This window comes from Leptidea sinapis, chromosome 17, assembly GCF_905404315.1.
Source record: "Leptidea sinapis chromosome 17, ilLepSina1.1, whole genome shotgun sequence".
Classification (NCBI taxonomy): domain Eukaryota; kingdom Metazoa; phylum Arthropoda; class Insecta; order Lepidoptera; family Pieridae; genus Leptidea; species Leptidea sinapis.
This window is the reverse complement of record NC_066281.1, coordinates 5104645-5122688: the sequence shown is the minus strand read 5'-3', so window position 1 is coordinate 5122688 and position 18044 is coordinate 5104645. Positions and strand designations below refer to the sequence as shown.

The following is an 18044-nucleotide window of genomic DNA, read 5'->3' as shown; positions in this document are numbered from 1 at the left end:
CAATTTTAAATATTTTAGTTCGGTTTTCTATAAAAAGCGTGTTTTTTAGTTTATTTTAACTACTATTTATTAATAATACCATTGAAGGTTTTTGAAATAAAAACAAACATTTATAAAATAGTCACTTTATTGTATCCACAATGGGTACTTCAATAACATGAAGAAATTAAATACATACATAGTTTTATAATTATTATCTACTACTATATATCTTAATACACATTTGAATCTTAAATATGCACGCCATATGTAAATAATAATATATATCAATGAAAAACACATCCATGACACTAACTAAAATATTTATGATCTCAATAAGTGGGCTATTCATATAAATACGATGTAGGTAGTAAGCTAAAAATAAAAAAAAACATAGCGACGAATTGAGAACCTCCTCCTTTTTTGAAGTCGGTTAAAAAGACTAATATGAAAAACAAAATATAGCACTATCATATTATTAAGAAGGTTAGTGACAATAGCAAGATTCAGACTGTTCTATTAAATCATACAAGCGAAAATTGAGATAACATATTACTGTCCTTTGTGTCACTGTTAAGATTACCACAAATCTTGGAAATGTAAAAATAACATTAATTATTACTATTTGTCTATTGGTCGGCATAAATTTCAACACTCACATTATAAAATAACTCCAAAAATTCGGGATAGAATGTTTACACCTTTGTAGGAGAAACAAAGCAAACATTAGCAATATGGATGTATGTACATACACTATGTATGTACATCAATACTGCCTTTCGCATATGATTTTTATTATTAATATTTTTTTAACCAATGGTCATACTAAAATACTGTATAAATGTAACAAATCATTATTAAAGTAATCACAAACAGCTTTGCATGAAAAAGAATATCTTATTACAAAACAGAATACAATATACTTCTTGATATGGTTATGAAATATTGTAGCTCCCCCAATATCCGTTCTTTATTTATCAAACACATTTTATTATATTTAAATATTTACAACATAGACATCTAGATACACAAAACGGTTAATCAAAAGTAATGGGGGGCGCAATTGGTTTTATATTAAATCCAAACTACGACTAAACTAAATGTATCTATACCATATACAGTAAAACCCGATGAAGAAATTTGTAAGCTTATTACAATTATTGTGTACTACCCACATTATAAAAATCTCTCTAGAAGTACAATTTCTAAACAAAATTAAGACTAGTGATATCTTATGCTATTGAAAAAAAAAAGAAACATCTCAAACATGATTGTGGAGTTATACATTATTTAAACTAATTGAAAGCAGCTCTGAAGACGTTTTAATCCCCTCCCTTTTCATAATAAATATCCCAATTAAAGGAAATAAACTAGCTCATTTTGCTTTGTCCACTTACAGCGAATGAAAGCCAGCAAATGGTCTCTCCCCTCTTTCACTCGCCTAGCCACACATATTCCTTCTCTTTCCTTTTTGCTATCTTTTGGAGTCGTTCGTTATATCTGGACCTTTAAATATGGCCTGATAAAAACTATAAAGCTACAACGATTTTTAGCCCAGTAACAATAAAAAATCTTGTGCTTTTTTGGTCTAATACAAAATGGAACTACAAATGAAAACGCAGTGTGTCCATAATACTATTTAATTATCTTAATTGCCATCAAAAATAATAAGAATTTTTGGGTATTTTATTGCTGTACAAGAAATAATAAATATTTGCAAATTAAGATCAAGATGCATAATAATTATGATTTAAATTAATTATATTTAATCAACTTTAACTACACTGTATATTTTCCTAACAAACCAGAAACACGCCATAAAGCCGATAGTTCCAGTGAGAAGGAAAAATAGAAATACCATTATAAATGTGTAGCCAAAGTACAGGAAAGTTGAAACGGCATCTTCTATATTCAGTTTGGTAACAAAGTAATGGCAGCAGTATATAAATAAGTAAACAGCTGTTGAACCCGAGCTGAGGAAGGCTCTCCACCACCAGTGATAATCTTCAGCACACAGATGGAAGTAGCAGAGAAGAATCGTTGTCTCCGAACATGTGATGACAAGGATGACAAATACCAGAAACAGGAATCCGAACATGTAGTACATCTGAAAAAGATAATATCTGGTATGTAGTATCATTGTAAGAACCATCAACAGGCATTGTTTTATCAATGCACAGGATGCCGGCTAGATTATGGATACCACAACGGCGCATACACGGCTGTGAAGCAGTAATGTGTGATTATTATTGTATTCCAGTCTGAAGGGTGCTGTAGCTAATAAAATCACTAGGCAAATGAGATTTAACATCATATATCTCAAGGTGACGAGCGCAATTGTGGCGGCACTGCATTGTAATGGGCAGGGCGTATCAATTACGTCTCGTTAAAATATGTTACTTTGGATAAACAGACTCAACTTTACATCGGCAGGCACTTTTGATAGGTGATTTCTGAAATGTTAGCCTGGATCTGACATCTCTAAGATGGCAGCTTGTCCCCATCTCAACGCGCGGGTATTATACAACAGACACTAAAAATCTTGTCTTTGCATCTTTTAATTATTTGTAATTATTTCTGCTAATAATAATTTACATACCAATACTTTTACCATTTTTCACATATTTTAAAATGCATCATGAAGATATTCAGGCTGCGCATGTAAGCATTAACTTACTTAGCTACATAATTTTACTTTTTCTTCATACTATCTTTCATAAACAAAATATAAAAACTCTTTCATTTTATCTACTTTTTGTATTATATTATACAGAATAATTTTTATAACTTTAAGTGTGTAGCAAGAAATTGGAAAAGAACCCCTTAGGGTTAGGTTAGGTTAGTGCAGTAGTTATTTCACAAAAAGAAACTTTTAAATATAGAAATAGTTTTTCACTTACAAAAACTGTTAATTTGAAATTAACAATTAACAGCACAACCAAGAGAGAACAAGTAAAATCAGTTAATTAAATTATCGAAAATAAAATCGTATCCTACATTTTGCGCGGTCAATATGAAATAGTTTGTGGAAGGGTCTTTGATGCAAGATTTTCCACCAGGACAACATGCATTTATGAACGATGCGGGATTCGAACCCACGCCTTCACGAACTCAGGTTATCACCAAAATCGAAATACGAAATTTCGGTTGAGGGATCGTACATTTTCTTATTACGAAAGTGTTTCGGTTGCGAAGATCGATACGAATTTCGCGATTAGACATTTTATCTTTCGTTTACCTTATTCGCAAATTCACTTGACATTTACTTTATCGTTGTGTAAGATTAATACGGACTAACTACAACTTCACTTTTTATGGATCCGAAGTGCTTTGGTTTAATTAAATTTGGTTTGGTTTTAGTTTAAAAAAATTTGTTTGGTTGGATTTAATTTGAAGTTCGTCGTTCTTTCGTTTCAGACGAAACTTCGGCTTTCGATTTTTGTAATAGACCTTCAGGTGACTGACTCTCTATAGTGCTATAATTTTTTTTTGTAACTCCCGCCATGTTGTCCCGGTGAAAAATTCCCCTTACAACTAAACTCTTTATATCATAAGGTTCTTTTTAACAACATGTTATAAAATTATAAAAGTATTTACCTGGCTTGACCACAGTGAATTGAGGATGAAGAACAGTTGTATGAAGATGCATCCAAAGGGCAGAACTCCTCCCATCACAATGCCGGGTATCGGCTGAGTATAGAGTGACTGTTCAGGTATCTGTCTTGGTATCTGGTTTGTACGCACTGGGTGATCCAAGATCTGAAAAAATAATATTTCACTGGGTGATCCAAGTTATCAAAAATTAAGATTTTAGTGGGTGATCCGATTTATGAAAAATTAATGTTCCACTGCGTGATCCAAGATCTGAAATATTAATATTTCACTGGGTGATCCAAGTGATGAAAAATTAAGATGACAGTGGGTGATCCAATTTATGAATATTTAATATTCCACTGCATGAATTATTATGAAAAATCAAGATTTTACTGGTGCACTGTATGCTATGAGCTATACCGGTTTCTTATAGTCAAGTGAGATAATGCTTCAAATAGAAAAACTATTGACTATAATTTTAGCACTTATGTGGATTTTTGAACTTCCAAGTACTTAGATGGTGCTGCAATTTAACTACGACGTAAATCCATAGCGAAAACCTTTACTGTATTGTGTTGTGATCGATTTGCGCTTGAAATTTATTAATTTAATTGGTATGGTAAGATTGACTTTAATTTAAAAAGTCTTTCGTAAGAGGAGAAACAGCGAAGATTTATTTATCAGCCTAAAACAATCAACTACCTCGCTAAGGATATCATACGCCCCGTGATCATGACGCTTGCAACAAAGCCGAAGTATCAAGAACCACAAATATTATCTTCTAGAAATGATAAATATACCGTTTAGTGCTAGTAGTGCACATATCACAATAGTTCAATGTTATATCAATGATAATATTATCATGTACTATTAGCGCAGCAATATTTTATTATATTAGCATGGGTTCTGTAGAGTCCTGACATGTTGTCAGAATTCAATATATGTTAACAATAATTTTCACTGACATGATATCTGACAGTGACATTAACCAGATCTTATCGCCACATTAAGTGCTATATAAGCTATATAAAGGATGCACTGTTGTGCATCTTGCTCCCGTTATGCTTAACGGGAGGGTGTTCGGAATCCAAGGCCCCAGCGCCTGGATTCGCTGTAAAAGCCTTTAGGGCTATCAGCACAGGAGGTTTTTTAGTCGGTAAGGGGTGTTGTTTACACTCGAGCCCGACATATGGGCTCCGTTTCGGGGTCTTCAATAGGTAAATGTATTTTCCTCCTCTCGAAAAAACCAAAAAAAAACGGGAACGCCAGTTCCAATCGGTCATTGCTGGAAGCGGATGTCAGTGCAGGGCAAAGAATACATACCCGCTTTCTAAATCCAAAATAAGCTCCAATGAAGGTGAGAGGAACAGAGACTCCAAACCACAGCGCCAGCAGGGCCACCAATGTGGAGAATGGTATTGCAGCTGAAGAACCCTTGCCCCATAACACCAGGTTCAGGATGAAGAAAATTGAAAACACCACTCTGAAATACGTACACTCAGCATTATTGCATTTTCTGGATTAACTTTCTTATGGGAATAAGTATGTGGATGTCATACTTGTTATTAAGAGGATTCATTTGCCTGTATTGTGATTTTTGGTCTGAGTTGTTATATGTTGAAGACCTGTTATAAAAGTTAATAAATCATTGTATTTGTTGGATGCCATTTCTTATTTTGACAGTTATCACGAACATCATGTTCACGAAGCATCCTTACAAAAACAATGAATTCAAGCTCTAATAAGGTTGACGCATCCGATATACGATAATTTATACCGTTTATTATTTATAACTTTTTATGAAATATTTGATATTATTATTAACACGATTCATATATTGGATGCAGCAATGCACAATCTAATTCGTTTTTTATATTACAGCCATCATAAAATACTGTTTTGGATTAAAAAGAGTGGCCGTTGAGTTTTTTGTATGTTCGTCTCGCGAGCTATACTTTTTCAGATTCAGTAATTTAAATAAAATATTTGTGACGATTCCAAATCGCTTAGTTAAAAAAGCCTAATTGAATAAGTTTCTTTGACTTTGAGTTGCAACACAATATCAATAAACGACCTTTTTCACACTAACAAAAGCATAATAATATTATAACAATAAATAAGTAATAATTAAAAAAAAACAGCACATGATAACATAAGATATTCATAGTGTAGTCCCGCAGAACCGCTGAACTTTTTGTTTTTATTTTATTTATGGAACTCGATATGTCTGAACAGTGGGATTTTTTTTTATGGAATAGGTTAAGTGATCACCGCCGCCCACATTCTCTTGCAACACCAGAGGAATCACAAGAGCGTTGCCGGCGTTTAAGGAAGGTGTACGCGCTTTTTTTGAAGTTAATAATGTCGTATCGTCCCGGAAACACCGCACAAGGAAGCTTATTCCACAGTGTTGTAGTACGAGGAAGAAAGCTCCTTGAAAGCCGCACTGTCTCGGACCGCCACACATCCAGATGGTGGGGATGATATCCTAATGTGGCGTGTCGTAGGTGAAATTCGGCGGCAGGAATCAGGTTAAACAGCTCTTCGGAACACTCCCCGTGATAAATGCGGTAGAAGACACACAATGAAGCGACCTCTCTACGCAACGCCAAGGGATTCAGCCGTTCACAGAGCACTGGGTCCCTGACAATTCGATATACTTTGCGTTGCACGCGGTCAAATGGATCGAGCTGATACTGGGGTGCACCAGACTTTAGTATAAAAGCATTAAATTACAATATGATAGACTTCAAATCACACTCAAAGTGTCTGAGACAAAATTCAGCTTACATGTTGAGTGACTAGAGTTTATAGCTAACACAATAACATGTTATATAAACTGATTAGGGGCGTGGCTTAACAGTTTTGTCAAATAAAACATGTTAACATGCTTACCGCGACAAATGGATAACATCACCCTCGTTCGCCTGCAGGAAGGGAAATCAACGCATAATATGTGAGCGTTCACTGAATGAAGACGCACCATTCGTAGTTTGCGATAATTCTATTTGGTTTGTTTGTGATGGAGTGGAATAAAGAAAATACTTGTTTTTTATACACCTGATAACAGAAAGACCGGAATCTTTTGGTATGTTGCATTGGTAGATCATAAAAATAAATACAAATTTGCATGCACTGTCGGAAATAGCATAATAAAAGAGGAAGTAAATTCAAAATGAATAAGTCTAAACTCCATGTAACTCATTATTGAAATGAAACAAAAACATAACCTGACACAGATGCAGCGGACTAACTGTTTTGCTAACTTGTTTTTTTAACATGTTCATGTTTTGTTAAAAGTGTTTTTTTGTGTGTGCTCGGTTATTACACATACCCGGGGCACACCATGGATGTAAGCAGAATATTACTCTTCCAACGTCTTCCGCCGAAGCTCTTGTAAATTCTGGCACTGACGTAACCAGCGGCTGCACCCAGCAGCACCCAGACGACCAGAGCGCACGTCATCAGAGCTCCGCGGTTCGCCGGCGAGAGGAACCCGAGACAGGCAAACGCCAATGTGACCAATGTCATACCGAACACCTGGAAATAATACGATCTAGTATTACAACACTAGTTAAGTCGTGTTAGCCCGTAAATGGGGTATACGATGTTAGTTGATATAAGTAATCCTACTAATATTATAAATGTGAAAGTTTGTATGTCTGGATGTATGTTTGAACTTCTTTAACGCAAAATCTACTGAATAGATTTTGATGAAACTTTACAATAAAACAGCTTACACACCAGAATAACAAATAGGCTATAATTTATAAAACTATCGTGTGAATTATACAAAATATAAAAGAAGTGTGATTGTTACTAATGAATACAACTAGAACCATCTCTTATCAACTAGCAAGCAAAAGATCAATACAATTTATATGGCAAAACAACGTTTTCCGGGTCAGCTTGTTAATGTATAAATTTACCATAAGACCATTGTATACAACGCTTCCTACTAAATAAATAAAAAGTTCTTCCTCAATCTTCTATTGTGTCTAATTGTCGATATTAGTTACTTCTACTACCAGTCTTACTCTAGAACATAATGATAGCCTTAGATCGACCTTATAATCATATTCTTAATAATGTTATATATGTACATAGGACCACTAGCAAATTTTCTCCAAACTGTGGTAATCATAATGTTCACATCGGGAACAAACGTAAACTTCTGATGCCTACAACCCTGTTTAGTCGAGTTAGTAAGTTTTTTGTCTGGCGATGTATATGCTTTTATAACAAGATCCCAGAAAATGAACACAGCAAATGTGTTACGAAATGCAAAATATTAATTACAAATGTGGTTAGACACTATAACATAAATGACTTTCTTACGGCCGTTCCTTCATATACTATCTACAGATAGAGATAAATTACTACCTTCTACTGTCAGGAATTAGCTGTCAATATTCTGAAGCTGTCCCAATATACCCGTTAAGTCATTCTGTTATATTATTATATTCTGAATATGGGGAACGGCCGTTAATGATACCACAAGTTGGGAATTTTATTGTAACGAAATTTTATATGAAAAAAGAAGTGCGCTGAGATTTTTGCGCCCGTTCTTCTCAGATGTGAGGCATAAATTTTCGAATAGGTGGAAGTTTTTGTCATTCAATTAGTGATTTCATATCCAATTAAAAAAATCCTATTAAGAAATATTTTCAAAATTTGATAGTTTCAACATGGACGAGTAAAAAAGAAGGACTCCGCGCCGTGATATTAGCAAGTGAAGCACCGTTATGCTAGTGTGTGTGCGGTTACGGGGATATTAGTTACACAATTTTTTCTCCCTTAAATAATCATATATGGCCACAAATACTTACGTTTTTACACTATTTCACAACGCACGACGGCATTTTTAAAATATTTTATTGAGACGCAAACTGATCTGTCACAGACGGTGACAATTCTCATAATGGCCGCCTATCGGCCTGTAGTAGTGTAAGTGTGTGCGTGGGGCTATGTATTTACACGTTAATCGGCTTGTTTTGGTGCTACACTGTTGACTGAATGTAAGGTGACACGGAGTCCCTTATTTTTTACTGGTCCGTGAGTTTCAAATAGTAATAAAACAAACAGTTGATCATATCACCTGAGCGCCAGATCCAAGGAACACGGCTAGAAGCATACCACGACGTGGTGGCCTGAACACATCTCCATGCACCAGCTTCCAACCAAACTCCTCCTGCATTACAATAAATAATTCTAGTTATACTTATATGCTCGGGAATTCCGTAAATGAAATCCCATTGATATCAAAGATATTTATTTTACCCATGGGTCACAAAGTCCCACATTGGTATGTCAATATAAAAACAAAATCGAAACTTACATCTAATGAGTACCTTAGCCCAGCACAATATTAATATAATTTTATTTTACAGGCTTGAATTACATGAATTATATTTTTTGTTGGTTGCCTATGTTGGCCTGGTTGATACATGCAAAACATTATAAAATACTAACATGTTCGGTTTATTTGATAAGTTCTTCTAAAAGGTACACTATACTATCTACTGCGCTGCTTATCACAATGAAGAGTCATTCAGTATTCTTGAAAAACAAAAATTCTAATAAGCACCGTGATTACAGTCCATTGACGTTCAATAAATAACTAGACTCACAAACACACTCAAAGATTGTTTGAAGCAAAACATCTATTAGGTATAGTTCTAGTTCAGTTGTGTTTTGACCGCGCTTTGAATACAACGCCACGCAATGACCGAGTTTTCAGTGAAAAACTATCCAAATTACAGCATGTACAAACTTAAAAAGAATGAAGTCTCGTATTTCAGGTAAGGGCCCATCCATAAATTATGTCACAGGAATTTCATGCTATTCTGAGCGGCACTACAACTGTGCTCGTCACTGTCAAGTTGAGACATGTCAAGACTCATTTTCCCAGTAACTTCACTAGCTACGGCGCCATTCAGACCGAAACACAGTAATGCTTACACATTACTGCTTCATGGCAGAAATATCTAGCCGGCATCCGGTGCAAAGGAGTCTCCCACGTCAAGACTATAACAGCTGTGAAAACGTCGAAAGAAATAGAGGTTGACCGTTAACCTTTATTTGGAACAATGCACGCACACTAACACAAAGTGACATGCAAATCACGAGTGTAAGATGCAGCTTGTCACTCATACTATCACTTAAAAATACCAAATGGTAATAAATTATTTCATCACTAACCTGCGCATCTTCCCCACACTCGATCTGATTATATCGCGCTATATCTTTATGGAGAGTTCGCAGCAAAATCATCGCAACCATACCACTCAGGAACAGAACAATCACAAGTGAATTCAATATCGAGAACCACTGGATATTTGTCTGTGGCATTGACTCCAGGATATAGTCCCATCTAGAGGACCATTTGACGGTGTTATTCTTTATGAATGTCACACTGTACGTGTAAACAACGTTAAAAGTCTCGTCTCCCGTTAGCGAGTTTGGTACTTCGAGAGGTACCCTTGAGCTGCAGTCAGGTTTGTTTATGTTTTGATGGTTGATACTGGCTGGTTTTATCTGAAAATAATATTAACATATGTAGATAAAAATATTACGACTAATTTTGTAAATAATCGTCAAAGGGTTGATTCCAGCGGCCGAATTCAACCACCGGACACGTCAAAATGAAAAATACCACCCGCATAACGTTAACGTCTGGCATTCCACAACCGCGCATTTTGCAAGATATTTCTTGCCTCGTACAGCCACTCTGTGGACCGGCTGACCGGTCGTATCGATTCGGGAAAACAGCAGCTGTTACCGGCTGCTGTTTTCCCGAATCGATACGACTTAGAGACCTTCAAGAAAAGGGCGTACTCCCACCTTAAAGGCTGGCAACTCATCTCTTGTCACCTGTTGTTGTGGATGTCCATGGGCGGTGGCCTCACCTCTCCCATCCCTTGAGCGTATTGCCCGTTTGTTTCTTATATAAAAAAAAAGGGGTGTAGCACCGGACGGATATATAACTGATTGGTCCATATTGTGAAATCATTGTATTATGCTTATTCTCGTAACAGGATCGAACGTCAATTGTTGTAAGATTTAAAGATTTATTTTAAGATTCTGCAAAATTTTGAAGTTTGGTGGAGTTGATAACTTAAATCATCATACTTCAGGGTGATTTTTTGAGAAGGGCGGTGATGGCCAAGTCGGAAACTACGAGATTTAGAGGAAAGTCGTGAAAGTAGTCATGCCCTCGATTTATCAGAAACCAATAACTGCATATTTAGTTTTTTAATATTTCTTGAGCTTTTGACGGAAATCGACCCGAATGATTTTTTCAAAAAATTACATCCTGTATTATTGAAACAATGGACTCTGTTACTGATAAGGATCAATCTCTCACTTCTCTCTCAGAGCGCCATTTGTTTCCGAAGCGGTAGTAGTATCTAGTATATTAGAAATGACATCAAAAAGAATTCTAGAGGAATCAATTTTGAGAAAATAAATGCCTTTTATGCCTGCCTTTTATAATAGCATCGATAACCCTTTTAATAGTAAAAAAAATAAGTTCAATATCTCGAACTTTTTTTTTACAATGATTAGGTATATCTTAATCATTCCGCTGTACCTCTTCTCACATTTTTTATTTTCTTTTATGTACGGTCTAAGTTTTCTTATATTGTTAGTCTTTTTTAAATTATCTGTTTAATCCTTATCTGCATATTTTATTTTATAATATACTCTAGTAGGTAGACCTCGTCGTCCGTGACTTCACTTGTTAAGTGTACTGAAAACCAGCGCTGCAGCATGATTCTGATTGGAAGACCATATTTTTGAGAGAGAGAGATATTTGGTCACACGTGACACTATTTTTGTATATTTTTTTTCTTATCAGTATAATAACTATGTAGATTGATTTGATTAGTTTTAAGGTACAATGTAGTGTAGTGATCAAATAAAAGTTTTCTTTCTAGTAGTAGAAATATTTTAATTCGGTAGATCAATATTGGTTTCATTGTGCGAAATTTTCGTTCAAATGTTGTTAACGCGCGACACCGGTTCAATTAACGTTGTCGGGAAGTGATAGCAGTATCGAATCTAGAGCAGAACTTGGATAGGATCGGTACGATTAGAACGTGACCGATATTGAAATTACAGAACGGAACCGTCCATTTATGTTACAAGACTACGAAATTTACCTTTTTGACATAAGGTCGCTTCGACCCTACTCTGGCGTAGTTACGTGAATAAAAGCTACAAGTGATGGAACATTGTTATTATTTTGTAAGTTCTTTACCTACCTAGTACATAGTAATACCTTTAATTAGATTAAGCAGGAAGAAATCTGTAAAAACGTTTAAAAACAATTTAATAGCTATTTGTCGAGGGGCTTTTAATTGGCCCCTTTGTAAACATGTAGATATACAGGGCGTCCCAAGTTATTGGACATGAAGGGAAAGTACCTTAGATAATAGATAAGGTATTTTACTGAAAGAAGACTATGTTATTTTTAAAAGTTAGTAATTCTGCATTCATTGATTTTCTAAAAAACACTTGCCTCGTCTGGGAATCGAACCAACTTGAATGTAAAAAAAATAACACCCCTACGTTAATGATGCCAATCGAAAGACCGCCCTGTAGATATTTGTATGCCTGTTAGCCACCGTATGACATATAAAATTAAAAATAATATTATTTGAATAATTGCAATATGCCGTGCCGTTGCAGAATATACATGACTTATAACTCTTATTCGGTCAACTAGGATGGTAAATGATGATTAATTAAAATAAAATATATAAAGAATTATCCATGAGGTTATATATCGTATCGCAAACAATTCCTTTGTATATCCAATGACTTTAATCGATACATTAGATATTAATTATTTCGTTATCTATTACATTTTTGGTTTACTTTGATAATGGTTAAGTAGTTTCTGCTGTTAATGAATTAAACTATATTTTCTACTCCTCTACTTTTATCTGTTATTTATACAGACACGGTCAGTAATTAGACCAGTGCCGAAGCCTTTGAAAATGAAAAAAGTGAAACAAAATAATAGAAGGATGAAACCCATTGGAAAAGGACGAGAATATAACAAAAATTAAGGGAAAAATAAATTACGGGCGATCTGAGGTCGGGAAGTGGAAAACGGGTTGTTTTAGGGGAAAATAAGGTTTATCTCGATTTCCGGATTTCTCGATCCTAAAACACCCCCCCCTTTTCCACTTCCCGACCTCAGATCGCCCGTAATTTATTTTTCCCTTAATTTTTGTTATATTCTCGTCCTTTACCAATGGGTTTCATCCTACTGTATTTTTTTTTGGTTTCAAAAATTATCGACCCTGGTCTAAATATAAGTACATACTTTGTTGAGTCTTTTAAAAAGTCTATCCTCTATTAGCAGGGGTGGTCAAACGGTCGATCGCGAGTGCCTCTTGAGTCGATCTCGAGAAAAAAAATAGATATAGAACTATTCACAGATTTTGTTTTAGGTAAATAAAATCGGTAATTACGTACCATCTTATGAAAAGTATGCTCAGGAAATGCAGTGTCATGCAGATTCAACATCCAAAGTCACTCTGTAGTTAAGTTTAGCTCTTGAGACACTAGAACGCGTTTGTTTTGTAAGAACCAATAAACTCGCAATTTTGAATAATTATGACCTTATTTATTGACATTATAGAGCAGACCTATCTTGACTAAAAAAATGCATATTGTGCGCAAAACTAATATATATATGTCTCGATGCACTCTACCTAGACGACAATCCTTCATCACACATACTTGCAGCCTCTCAGAGTCGATCGATCGTAGTCTAACAATTTTGAGGTAGATCGCCAGCTGTTCAAGCTTGAGCACCCCTGGTCTTATAGAGTCGGGGTCGGCAAGTAGTTTAAGACCGGATACTGTGGGAAAATTTTAACGATGTCCAGAAAAAAACAACTGATAATAGTTAAGTGCTACCTAATTATTGTATCGTTTAAAAAAATCGTAATTATAAAACACAAGACCTAAAATTAATGTTCGAAACTGCACCGACGGTCTTGAGCCAATTTTTAGTGTTCCGTAGCGAAATGGCAAAAAAGGAATCCTTATGGATTGGTCATGTCTGTCTGTCCGTCCGTATGTCACAGCCACTTTTTTCCGAAACTATAAGAACTATACTGTTGAAACTTGGTAAGTAGATGTATTCTGTAAATCGCATTAAGATTTTCACACAAAAATAGTAACAAAACAGTAAATTTTGGGGGTCAATACTTAGAAGTGAAACTCATAATTTTTTTTTCATCAAACTGGTATTGTGGTTTCTAATATATTTTCTGAATAGTTTGCGCGAGACACTTCCAAGGTGTCCGCCCCCCGTAACTTCTAAATTAAGAGAATGATAAAACTAAAAAAAAATGTAAAACTTCCACCAAAAATTCATTTGAACGAGATCCAGTAAGTAAATTAAATAAATATAAAATACACTATTCTACAACCCCACTATCAGAATTTGCAGAGAATTTAATGAAGTGTGTTCTGATATTGATATTTTCCACAGAAACATTACAAATACATAAATGTTGTTTAAAAATACACTTTATAAAATTTGCTAGTTTACATTACATAATTCTATGTTAAACTTAAATCTCATTTTATGTCATCTCTGTTGTGTGTGTGTGTAACAATTGATACTAAATTCACTATTACTAATATTACATAAATTTATTTTTTATGGAAGATCTACCACATTTATCACGGGGAGTGTTCCGAAGAGCTGTTTAACCTGATTCCTGCCGCCGAATTCCACCTTCGCACGACACGCCACAAGTTAGGATATCATCCCCACCATCTGGATGTGTGGCGGTCCTCCACAGTGCAGTTTTCAAAGAGCTTTCTTTCACATACTACAAAGCTGTGGAATGAACTTCCTTGTGCGGTGTGTCCGAGACGGTACGACATGGGTACCTTAAAAAAAAGCGCGTACACCTTCCTTAAAGTCCGGCAACGCTCCTGTGATTCCTCTGGTGTTGCAAGAGATTGTGGGCGGCGGTGATCACTTAACAACAGGTGACCCGTACGCTCATTTGTCCTCCTATTCCATAAAAAAAGAGGTAAGACAGGTGTATGGGCCAATTGTAAGTGATCACTCCCAACTACATTCTTTTGCAACACCAGAGGAATCACAATAGCTTTCCTGGATTTTTAGAAATGTGCATGTGCTTTTTTAAGGTAAACATTTCATATTTTCCCTGAAACACAGCAAAGAAGTTCATTCCATAGATTGGTTTTATGTGACATATGAACATATTTACACTGTATGTTATGTATAAAACTCTAATTCTAGCACTTACCTTAACAGATATGATCCTTCCACCATTGTCCCCAAACCCAACAGCCCACTCCTCATTCCCTCCGCTATGGTATGTGATCTCAATGTCAACATGATTGAACAAAAAGTAAGCTCCCACTTGACTCGGAGATGTGGCAACTATTGGTGTACAAGTATCCTAAAAATTTTAATTATTGTATGTCATGATAATAATAATAATTCCTTTATTTCAGGCTACATGGCCCATAAAATAAATACCTTATAGTCTTACATACATATGATATATAACTTAAATCTACGTCACATTTTCGCGGCGATGTGAGGCGCGGATTCGGTAGCCTCCGGCGGTCGGCGACGTCCGCGATATTTGCGGAACACGACCCCCTTCGGCCACAGCTGCACGTAAAGTAAGGTATATGTTCTGTCGGGACGCGAACAACAAAAGAGTTGAAGTCTACTGCGTGACGCGTCATCAACTTTTCGACCCCCAACTGGAACCTTGTCTTTTCCACCAAGTACTGAACAATGTCGGAGGCCTTGGTGGTGTGGTGAAAGCGAGAGACGTAGATATACGTCGCTGGGATTACGGGACGCAGGAGCTGGTTCTGTCCTATCGGTGCTGTGCCACATTGGTTATGACTAGGAGGTCTCTTCTTCCGCTCCACCTTAATGAAGCCATCCTTGTCGGTCAGACCCCTCGAAACAGCTCTACAAGCGGGTTCGTTGAGGGCGTGCCCGCATCCACTTTCTGTCCTCAGCACTGTCCACTTTCTGGGTTGCTGGCGCATGGCAGCAGCATAGTCACATTGAGGTGTTGACGTAACGACAGCAGGCGACACCTCCGAGAGGGGAGGATAATGTGGACTGTATTGTGTGTAACAAGCATTTTATCTTTTATGTCATTGTTATTATTAAACAGCAATTTTCTCAAAATCTAGAGCATTAAATTATTAAAACTTTTGTGATTAATTATTAAATTATCTATTAATACGGCTTTACTCACGTTTTTGTTGGTGTTGGTAAGAGGTGGGACATTGTCATGAACCCACCACACTCACCCTGATGAAGGACCTTTGAATGGTCCGAAACTAGTTGGTATCGTAACCAACAAAAACATTAGTAAAGCCATATTAATAGATAATTTAGAGGATTCTTTTTATTAAGCATTTAATATACAAATTTGTTTTTCATTGATACTGCTACGGACTAAGGTCTAAGCATTGAGGAAATTTCTATCAAAAATACTACCTGGCATGTTACTGTATAAAGTTTCATTTCGTTTAGACATATTATATGTGTTACAGTGGAGTTGTGCCAAGTTATTACTTATTGAATAAATTTGAAGTGGGTTATAGGGCAGGTTAGGTACATCATGGAATAATTAGTGATAAATACAAAGTTCATTAGTATGTTAGCCATCACTATCTGTACTCTAGGAAACTGATAAGAGTTTATGTTAATACCATATAAAACAATATTGATAAAGGATAATAGTAGATAAGTGATTATAATTAATTTTTCATTTTCAAGCATTTTTGTCTACAATATATGTAAATATAAAATACTACTATAAAAAATCCCATTTAAATGTGTCAATGTAGCACAAAAAAACGATAAATTCATTATTATTATTGCAATCAATGCTTAATGCTTTGCGTTTATTATATTATACATGCTTATATTTTAAAATTGCCAACTATTATACTATAAGTTTCTTTTAACTGTTTCTATTAATAGACTGCCCAAAATAGTGTATAACTTAAGGCTAGGTTTTAGTCAAATGACACCCTACAAAAAATTTAATGGGGTAAACTATTTATATCATGCAAATTAAAAGAAATTGGCTCTCTCACAAAACTATGTTTTCAACAATATGGACATTTAGACTTTAACCCCCTTATTCATAATGGTCTGCTAACTTTAAACAGCCGCTTAGGAGTGTTTTTTCTCATTCTGACTTAGGTCAATAGAAGAAGACAGAGTGAGAATTAGCAATGCTGTAAGTTAGCAGACTATTATGAATAAGGGGGTAAATCTCCAAGAAAGTCACCCTTAGAAATTATTGCATAATTTGGATATTGTCTACAAGTTCTCAGGGTTCTTCCCTTTTTGGAGGTGCAAGGGCAAAATATAGTATATTATAAAGATGACCAAATACTATATTATTATCATAATATAAGAAACAGAATGATGATAAAAAAAAGTTATTGATTAATATACTTACATAATTACGTCTCACTTGACAACCCATTGGGAATCCAGTACTGCAATATGTTTTCCCACCCTCATTCACCAAGTAGCACCATGTTACTGGCATATTATCAATTATCCAGTGGTGCTGGTAATAGAGAGCCATACCCATTTTCAATAGATTTAACTTCTTTGTTGATTCAGGATCAGATCCTTTATATGTTCTCTGGCACACCTTCTTACAAGTGACATTCTCAAGAAAGTTAATCTTGTATGGACTCGGCCTTATTCTTTCACCGAAGACAACTTGTCCGAGATTCTCAATGGGAGATTGGGTCTCATCAGAAAGGCAAAAATCAAAGTGATGGTATTCAAATGGTATGACTGATTCTTCAGTATTTAATCTATTTACATATAGTGGTATTTCGTTCTGAAATAAAATATTTACACTGTCTTTTTTTATCAAAAATAGAACAGGATATTGAATAAAGGAAGCACTGTATTCTAAGTAAATAAGTACTTTCTTATTAAATAAAGTAAGAATAAAATTTAATCCTGTGAACTCCTATTTATTAGTATTATATCGAATCTCTTTGAAATCAAAGCTTACTTGCTCTGTAATGTGCATAGGTATAAAATATTTTTTTCCTAATAGCAATATCACTTACTTTACATGATTTTCCACTGTCTTCTCCAGCTCTACAATAGTTGACCGGTGCTAATCCCGGCAAGTAAAATGCACTAACAGTCGTTAAACACACAAATGCGTAAACTAAAAAATGATACGGCACAGCCATGGTGTGACACCAGTTTAAATGCTTTTCAATTCACATACAAGTCATAAAACTAGTCCCTTAAGATCTATATCACACCATGAGCATTAAAATCCCGGGGAAACACCCGGTTTTACAAGAAAACATTAATTCTGTAAGATAAAAAATAATATTTGGTTTCAAAGTAATTTCGTCGCAATGATGGAAAACATCACTCGTCATAA

General features: G+C 35.3%; 1 protein-coding gene across 1 annotated transcript; it reads right to left on the bottom strand.

Annotated features, from left to right (window-relative positions):
- Positions 1 to 109: 109 nt before the first annotated feature.
- LOC126969219 (transmembrane 9 superfamily member 2) lies at positions 110 to 18044 on the bottom strand. Its single transcript, XM_050814556.1, has 9 exons — positions 17716 to 18044; positions 17082 to 17477; positions 14880 to 15035; positions 9775 to 10110; positions 8672 to 8764; positions 6908 to 7113; positions 4897 to 5056; positions 3577 to 3738; positions 110 to 2086 (listed from the first exon to the last, which is right to left on the bottom strand). Exons 1-9 carry the CDS (start codon positions 17842 to 17844, stop codon positions 1745 to 1747), a joined length of 1980 nt encoding a protein of 659 aa, XP_050670513.1. The 5' UTR covers positions 17845 to 18044; the 3' UTR covers positions 110 to 1744.